We start from the raw sequence: 9,398 nt of genomic DNA, 5'->3' as shown, positions 1-9,398 counted from the left end.
TGAAGATCAGGCTAGAGACAGAATTGTTTGGGGGGCGTCACCTGGATAAAGTTGACAGTTTATTTAGGTCAAAAGCTTAAATTAATCCCAGGAGAGAGTTTGCTGCTGGTGAAAATGAAGATCTGGAAGAAGGGAGCATTTTCACACTGTGAGGAGGGGATGGGGTAAGTGAGCAAGTCTTGGCCATGCCTCATCCCCAGTTGCGGCCCGCTTGAGGACATATGCCTCTCCTCCTGGTGCAGGCGTGCCCGGCCTGGTCTCCGTTCCACTGCTGCTCTGAGGCAGGAAATGGCTCCTGTGGACACTGAGTCTGAAATTCCCCGCACACTCCTGTGACCCCGTGCAGAACGAAGGAGAGGGACAGTCCCTTGAGTGAGGAGGACGCTAGCGTTCTCCTCTATCAATAGCAAGTTTGGCTGAAATGCAACTATCCAATAACCAGAGTGCAGGAAGGAGCTCACCCTTAGGAAAGCAGTGGTTAAAATTCGTGAGTCTGGCTCTGCAGGGCCTGATACCCAGGGCTTTCGCTGTTGTCACTCAGACATGCGGGGCGGGGCCTAGCATTCCATCCAATCAGAGGCACTGGGGCGTGGCCCTGCCCACAGTTCATCCAGACGCGGAGGGGGTCGCATTCCTGCCCTCACCTTTGTGGCTGAGCGGGCCGCGGTTCGGATCCGGTCTTTCCAGCCCCGAGAGGGACCTGGTGCCTCTACCCAGGATTTTGTCGCTCTGTCACCTACACTATGCCCTGCTGTAGTCACAGGAGGTGTAGAGAGGACCGCGGGACATCTGAAAGCCAGGAAATGGTGCGTGTCTGGGGCTGGGTGTCGTGAGACGGGGGAGGGGCTGCCTGGACCGACGGGAACCGACTGTGGCGAGACCCCGGCCTTCCTGCGGGCGACTTCGGGATCTGGGACCAAGTCCTCCTGGAGCCGCTCGGCCCTCGGTCCCCTCGGCTGCTGGGTGTGGCTGGGCCGACAGCCGGGACACCAGGCGTCCTGTCCTGTCCCTGCGCGGCGACTGCGGCTCCAGACCCCTCTCTGGGCAGCTCCGCGCCCGCAGCCACGCGTCTACCCAGATTGTGCGGAAGCCGCGGGAGGGTCATGGGGGGGATCCCGACTCGGGTGTGGAGTTCGTGCGTAGGAGGAGCAGCGGTCTGTGGGGCCCCCAGTGTCCACTTCTTCTCTTGTTAAAAACTAAACTGAGGAAGGTTAACAAAGAGTTCATTTGAGCAAACAGCGATTCACGAATGAGACACACCCAGTCCTGGCTTGTGGTTTGTCAAAGGAAAAAGCCAAACTATGTAAAATAAAGAAGTTTGTTCGGAGCCGAATAGGAGAGACCTTGGCCGAGGGAAAAACATCCCCAAGAAGCCTGGAGTGAGTGGTCCCGAGGCGGCTCAAAACCGTTTGGTTTTATTCATTTTAGAGACAGGAATTGCAGGGAAAATAATGAATTAGTTACTGGAAATGTAAGTTCCTTTGGCAGAAAGGGACCTGGCCGGGCGCGGTGGCTCACGCCTGTAATCCCAGCACTTTGAGGGGCCGAGGCAGGCTGATCACCTGAGGTCAGGAGTTCAAGACCAGCCTGGTCAACATGGTGAAACCCCGTCTCTACTAAAAATATAAAAAAGAAACTAGCCGGGCGTGGTGGTGGAGGCCTGTAATCCCAGCTACTCTGGAGGCTGAGGCAGGAGAATTGCTTGAACCCAGGAAAGGGAGGTTGCAGTGAGCCCACACAGTGCCGCTGCACTCCAGCCTTGGCGACAGAGTGAGACTGTCTAACAAAAACAAAAACAAAAAACAGAAAGGGTGGGACTTGTGGAAGGGGGGTTAGAAGGCACAGGTGGTTGAGGGATTCTGTAGGTGGCAGCTGGTTGAGTGTGTGAGGCTTTGTCTCAAGTTTGGAGGAGGTAGGAAGGAATGCTGAAGGAAGAGGGTCTGTTATCTGCCACTTGATTCCATTCCAGCCAAAAAACAGGCCTGTTTCTCTAGATTTTATGAATTCTAAGGCATGACTTACCCTTGCCTTGCGTGGCCTTAGGTCTTGTTTGTAATTTGGTATCTTATTGCCACAGGAGTCTTTTTTTTCCAGTCTGATGATGTCTGTTTTTACATGAATGTGCGTCAGTTGCTGCATCTAAACTCCTAAAGGGAGAGGGTGTAAGGAGGCCTGTGTCACCTCCCATCCTGTCATACAGAGGAACTCAATTTTCAGGGTTTTTTGGGGGTCCCCTTGGCCAAGAGCCGGTCACTTCCCTTACCTGGGAAGGTACTTTGTTTTTGTTTTTGTTTGAAACAGAGTCTCCTCCTGTCACTCAGGCTGGAGTGCAATGGCTCGATCTCGGCTCACTGCAACCTCCACCTTCCAAATTCAAGCGATTCTCCAGCCTCAGCCTTCCGAGTAGCTGGGATTACAGGCACACACCTGAAGGGGGCCTGCCCCTCCACACCTGTGGGTATTTCTCATCAGGTGGAGATGAAAGACTGAGAAAAGAAATAAGACACAGAGACAAAGTATAGAGAAAGAACAGTGGGCTCAGGAGACTGGTGCTCAACATGCGAGGACCTACACCGGCTCTGGTCTCTGAGTTCCCCCCGTATTTATTGATCATTATTTTTACTATCTTGGCGAGGGGAGTGTGGCAGGGCCACAGGGTGATGGTGGGGAGAAGGTCAGCAGGGAAACATGTGAGCAAAGGAACCTGTATCATGAGTAAGTTCAAGGAAAGGTACTGTGCCTGGATGTGCACGTCGGCCAGATTTCTGTTTCACTTTACACAAACATCTCAGTGTAGCAAAGAGTAACAGAGCAGTGCTGCTGCCAGCATATATCGCCTCCCACAGGGCGGGTTTTCTCCTCTCTCAGAATAGAATGAATGGTCGGCTTTACACGGAGACATTTCATTCCCAGGAACGAGCAGGAGACAGAAGTCTTCCTCTTATCTCAACTTCAAAGAGGCCTCCATCTTTGACTACTTCTCAGCACAGACCCTTCACAGGTGTCGGGCTGGGGGATATAAGGTCTTTCCCACGAGGCTGTATGTCAGACTGTCTCAGTGGGGGGAAACCTTGGACAATACCCAGGCTTGTTTGGTCAGAGGTCCCTGCGGCCTTCCACAGTGCATTGTGCCCCTGGTTAATAGAGAATGGAGAATGGCGATGACTTTTACCAAGCATACTGCCTGCAAACGTATTGTTAACAAGGCACATCCTGCACAGCCCTAAATCCATTAAACCTTGATTCAATACAGCACAGGTTTCTGTGAGCACAGGGTTGGGGCTAAAGTTACAGATTAACAGCGTCTCAAAGAAGAATAATTTTTCTTAGTACATACCAAAATGGAGTTTTTTATGCCTTCCTTTTCTACATAGACACAGTAACAATCCGATCTCTCTTTCTTTTCCTCACACGCACCACCAGGCCCGCCTAATTTTTGCGCTTTTAGTAGAGATGGGGTTTCACCATGTTGGCCAGGCTGTTCTCGAACTCCTGACCTCAAGTGACCCACCCGCCTCGGCCTCCCAAAGTGCTGAGATTACAGGTGTGAGCCACCTCACCGGACCAGAAGGTATGTTTTTATTTTTAGTTTACAGGTTGAAGGCTAGGCTTTTATTAGGTGCATGAGGAGACAAACCAGATAAATGCTTGATTGGTGGCAGAGTTGCAGTTGCCTTATTTGGACTTGTCAACTCAAAATAATTGAAAGGTTCAGATTTCAGTTTGAAGAGTTTATTCAAGCGGAAAGATAGCAATGGCCCATTCAGGAAAAAAATAGACTCGGGAGAAGTGGACTCAGTATTCTAAAATTGGAAGTTAAGTTCTTGCTTATATCACCAGGAAAAGAGGTCCTGATCAGACCCCAAGAGAGTTCTTGGATCTCACACAGGAAGGAATTCAAGATGAGTCACAAAGTGCAGTGAGAAGAGAGTTTGTTGAAAGCTTACTCTGGGCTAGCATGATGGCTTAGATCTGTTTTCCAAGCACATTGGGAGGCCGAAGCGGGAGGATCACTTCTGGTCAGCAGTTCAAGACCATGTTGCCTGGGCAACATAGGGAAACCCCATCTTTTCCAAAAATAACAAAAATTAGCTGGGTTTGGTGGCCTGCACCTGTAGTCCCATGTACTCGGGAGGCAAGAGTTCAAGACCCAGCTGGCCAACACAGCGAGACCCTGTCTCTATTAAAAAAAAAAAAAAAAGGAAAGGAAAGGAAGGGAGGGAGGGAGGGAGGGAGGAAGAAAGAAAAAGAAAAAAAAGGAAGGAAGGAAAAGAAAGAGTGATTCTCTGTTACAGCATACAGCATCTTTATAAAGCAAGTAGAGGAATGTACTAAGTTTTTCTTATGTGGGAGTCTTGTCTATGTGAAGACTAAACTAACCTGTGCCTACCTGCATGTGGGCTGACAGCGTCACAAAATTTATTACTGTGTTGATTTAAAGAAAACTACCCTTTACATTTTAGCACCTAAGTGCATTAAAACATAACTGTAATTATCTTGAAAGCACATGTTGTTATGGGTATTGGGACATCAGGACATTCTGTTGTTGTGGGAGTGTAAGGATACTTGCAGGCATCTTCAGGCTGTTTCCTTCGTGGGAAACTTTTGATGACCATCGATTGTGACTGGCAAGGAGTGTTTCTTGTTAGTCTCAAGATGGAGCTGAACTTAAATTGGTGTTACTCTGGCTCCCCTAGGCACCTGCTTCCCTGACACTTATATAGGGAAATTGCAAATAAATATAATAGGATTGCATTTTCCATACAAGGCTGATGTATGAGGTACAATAATTTTATTTTATTTTTTTCTGTGAGCTAATGTCTTGTTCTGTGGCTCAGGCTGGAGCAGTGGTGTGATCATGGCTTGCTGCAGCCTTGACCTCCCTGGTTCAAGCACCTCAGCTTCCCAAGTAGCTGAGACTACAGTTGCCCACCAGCACACCTGGCTGATTTTTTTTTTTTTTTTTTTTTTTTTTACGGAGGTGGTGTCTCGATATGTAGCCTAGGCTGGTCTCTAGCTCCTGGCCTCAAACACTCCTGCTTCCTTGGCCTCCAAAAGTGCTGGATTACAGATATCAGCCACTGCACCCGGCTAACAACTTAATTCTTTAGGGTTTGCTTTTTTCCCCCAAAGCTTGTTTTCTTTCTAGCTGGTTTTTATTTCCTTTTCAATTTAAAAGAGTGAATTTAACATTCCAGCTGAAGACAATGTGATAGGCATGAAGTCTTTGTGTGAGGAAGTCAAGAGGGAAGTTAATCTACTACAGAGATCAGTAGTGAAGAGGGGCCTGGCGGGATGGCTCACACCCGGAACCCCAGCACTTTGGGCGGCCGAGGCAGGTGGATGGCTTGATCTCAGGAGTTCAAGACCAGCCTGGGCAACATAGTGAGACCCCATCTCAATTGTGAAAAATCATATTAAATTAAAAAAAAAAAATGAAGAGGGAAAGGGCCTTTCCTGTTTCCTTTCAGTCATTTAGAACATTTTACAAAACACTGTAGATAAGAAAGAAGGTGAATCTGTAATCAGGGAAAGGAGAGTTCCAGCTGGCCATGTGAAAGCTGTGTGTCATGTGACTGAACCCCATGATCACATTGCTTCAAGATAGAAATCCACCAGCTTAAATATTTGAATTACTTTGTTGTTTTTGTTTGTTTGTTTGTTTGTTTGTTTTGAGATAGGGTCTCACTCTGTGGCTCAGGTTGGAGTGCAGTGGCACAATCTCAGTTCACTGCAGCCTTTGCCTCCTGGGTTCAAGTAATTCTACTTCAGCCTCCCAAGTAGCTGGGATTACATGCACGTGCCACCACACTTGGCTAATTTTTGTATTTTTAGTAAACACGGGGTTTTACCATGTTGGCCAGGCTGGTCTCGAACTCTTGTTCTCAAGTGGTCCATCCACCTTGGCCTCCTAAAGTGGTGGGATTACAGGTAGAAGCCAGCTTGCCTGGCCTGACTTAGGTAGAAAATTTCTAGTTATGTAATCAGAGGTTAATTGGTGGATTCTGCCTGATTAAACATAAATTTCATTTCTCTATAAATTAGTAATTTTGAAGGGTTGTGTTTAAATTTAATTTCAGGATCTTTAAGTAGGACCTTCAGACATTGCATACAGTTTGGTCTCATTGTTTTTTATTTAAATTTTTTCACAATCTCCAGGGAAACTGGTTTCCCCTGGCATTTTCCAAATATATGGGATGCAGGGCCTCAAATCTTCCACCCTCATACCACAGCCTAACTCTTCAAGGGCTTGCAGTGAAATCCGTTTCTGAACATTTCACGTGACAGGAAAGCAGAGAATCACCACTAGACATTTTCCTGAAAAAACCTTTCTGCCTCTCCTCTTATCTTTCCTAGACACAGACACGTTCTCAGGATGTCTTTGGGATGAGGTTTCTATCTGGAAACTTTACAGGGTGATGTGTCTTCCGTACACTCTCCTGTCTTTTCCTGGTTTTGAGTTTTGGAACTGCCTGGGGCTGACTCAAGATCCCCATGACTGCCCTGTCTCCTGGAGGGTCTCGTGGGTATCAGTGCCTAGGGGAGTGGGGCCTCCCGAGGGAGCCCCTGAATGACTAATGGTGGAGGAGATGCCTGGTATACTCTTCATCTAAATAACCAATTCTTGGGGTGCGCAGCTTTTCTCTCCCAACTCCAGTTTCCATTCATTGGAGATACATAGATGGTCAGCCAACTGGATGTTGCTATTGAGGAAAAAGAGAAATGGTTCCTGTCCTCTGGATTGTCTCAACTATGAAGGGAGAAATATCCCAAAAGACAAGGAAAAGCCACCCCAACATAGTGGAGCAGTAGCCTGCAAAGCAAGATATACATGGGGGTACACAGGGGACACAGTGCAGTGTTGGTGGGAAATCGTCATTGAGCACTTCTCCTTTCCTCTCATGTGAAATGTTCAGAGAATCACCACCAGACACTCCCATGTCAAAATGTGTATGCTTCTCCTCCTTTCATCTGTCCTAAAAACAGAGGTCTTTTTTTTTTTTTTTTTTTTGAGACAGAGTCTTGCTCAAGTCACCTAGGCTGGAGTGCAGTGGTACAGTCTCGGCTCACTGCAAGCTCTGCCTCCCGGGTTCATGACATTCTCCTGCCTCAGCCTCCCGAGTAGCTGGGACTACAGGTGCCCGCCACCACGCCCAGCTAATTTTTGTTTTTTCGTCTCTTTAGTAGAGACGAGGTTTCACCATGTTTGCCAGGATGGTCTCGATCTCCTGACCTTGTGTTCACCTGCGTCGGCCTCCCAAAGTGCTGGGATTACAGGTTTGAGATACCGCGCCCGGCCTAAAAACAGAGATCTTATCAGATTGTCTTTTGGTTGAGGCTCCCCTTTGGAAACTTCAAAGGGTATTGTGTCTTCAGTGCACTCTCCTATGTTTTCTTGGTCCTGGGTGGCAGAATTGGGGTGACCTAATATGCCCACAGCTGCCCTGTCTCTTGGAGGGCCTCGTGAGTATCAGCCCCTGGGTCACTCGTCCCAGGGGACAGAGTGAGGTAGGAGAATGGGGACTCCCAAGAGAGCAGCTGAATGCCTTCTGGTGCAGGGAGACTCCTGGTATACTCTGCATCTAGATAGCCAACCCCTGGAGATGCTCAGCTTTTCCTTCCCAACCCCAGTTTTCATAAGTTGGAGACACGCGGCTGGTCAGCCGGTTGGATGGTGCTATTGAGGAAAGGAGAGATGAGTCCTGTCCTCTGGATTGTGTCAACTGTCAAGGGAGACAAAATCCCAAAAGACAAGGAAAGCCCACCCCAGCAGGCTGGACCAGTAGCCTGCAAATCAGAATATGGAAGCGGGTACACAGCAGGGTATAGTGCGGTGTTGGTGGAAAGTAGTCACTCAGCGCTTCGGTGAGGAGGATGGGGGTGGAGAGATGTCTCATGTGACAGCGTGACCTGTGCTGACGCATGAGTCAGACATCACTGTGTTCCAGCCAGCACTGCCCCTCTGTGGGCTTGTCCCTGTAAAGAATTGTTCATACATTGCAGCTTGAGTGTTTCAAATTAACTTTACTTTGCATTTTTCACTAGGGCCAAATCCAAGAATGACTGCGTAGGTCAGTGAGACACAGAAGAGGCAACTCAGCAAAGCCCATGACATCACAGGGCACTGCTCACAATCCCAGGAGATGAGGGCAGCACACCTGCAGAGCAACACAGACGGGGGGGGACATCCAGGATGCACATTCAACCAGCAGGTGGGGAGCAGGACAGACAGGGACCTGTGGGCCAGAGCTTTTCTCAGGGTCCAGGGAATTGACCAAGGAGGTGTCTCTCGGGGAGTTGTTTCTGGTGGATTTAGAGCAAGCAGGCACTAGTTCTGTGAAGTCACACTGTGATTAAAAGCTGGTCTGTGCCATCCATGTGGGATGTAAGGGTTAGCGAGACAACTCAAATTGGTTATATCTAGCTGTCCCACAGGGAGGTGGTCACCAGAATGCAGTCGTGTAAGAAATATATATGAGTTGATCCCATGGAGGAACTGGGAGGAGGTGGAGAACTAGAAACTCTGTTGAGTTTGAATAAAGTTTTCTTCTGTTATGAGAAAATTAAATCCATAAAGAAAATGCATGCTAAGGTAACATATAATTATAAGAACTCACCATATCCGGCAGCTCTAGAATCAATTAAATTATTGTATATGGAGATGATGGGTAGCAGATTGATTATTCTCCGATAGAGAACCATTTGTCCCTGCTTTTTTTGTTAAGTGTTCACCACTTGTATCATTGGCTGACAATACCTGGTTTGTTGTAGTTTCACATTACCTTAAACAGATGCCCAGACTGGGCACAGTGGCTCACGCCTGTAATCCCAGCACTTTGGGAGGCTGAGGCGGGAGGAACACCCGAAGTCAGGAGTTCAAGATCAGCCTGACCAATCTGGTGAAACCCCGTCACTACTAAAGGTACAAAATTAGCCAAGCGTGGTGGTGCATGGCTGTAATCCCAGCTACTCGGTTGGCTGAAACAGGAGAATCATGTGAACCTGGGAGGTGGAGGTTGTAGTGAGCCGAGATCACACCATTGCTCTCCAGCCTGGGCACTAAGAGCGAAATGCCAGTAAATAAGATAAAATAAGATAAGATAACATAAAGCCGGGCATGATGGCTCAAGCCTGTAATCCCAGCACTTTGGGGGGCCGAGACGGGCGGATCACGAGGTTAGGAGATCAAGACCATCCTGGCTAACACGGTGAAACTCCGTCTCTACTAAAAAATACAAAAAAGCTAGCCGGGCGAGGTGGCGGGCGCCTGCAGTCCCAGCTGCTCAGGATGCTGAGGCAGGAGAATGGCATAAACCTGGGAGGCGGAGCTTGCAGTGAGCTGAGATCCGGCCATTGCACTCCAGCCTGGGTGGCAGAGCGAGACTCCGTCTCAAAAA

At 48.4% G+C, this 9,398-nt stretch overlaps 1 protein-coding gene across 1 annotated transcript in view; it reads left to right on the top strand.

Annotated features, from left to right (window-relative positions):
- The first annotated feature begins 576 nt into the window (after positions 1-576).
- LOC105520823 (zinc finger protein 69) overlaps positions 577-9,398 on the top strand; it is a 75,037-nt gene continuing 66,215 nt past the window's right edge. The window contains exon 1 of the mRNA XM_011954766.1: positions 577-806. Within this exon, the coding sequence (XP_011810156.1) occupies positions 744-806 (63 nt within the window). The 5' untranslated portion in view covers positions 577-743. The remainder of the gene's footprint in view (positions 807-9,398) is intronic.

The sequence above is a fragment of the Colobus angolensis genome, unplaced genomic scaffold, assembly GCF_000951035.1.
Source record: "Colobus angolensis palliatus isolate OR3802 unplaced genomic scaffold, Cang.pa_1.0 Scaffold39, whole genome shotgun sequence".
NCBI classification, from domain to species: Eukaryota; Metazoa; Chordata; class Mammalia; order Primates; family Cercopithecidae; genus Colobus; species Colobus angolensis.
This window is presented reverse-complemented; position numbering and strand designations above follow the sequence as displayed.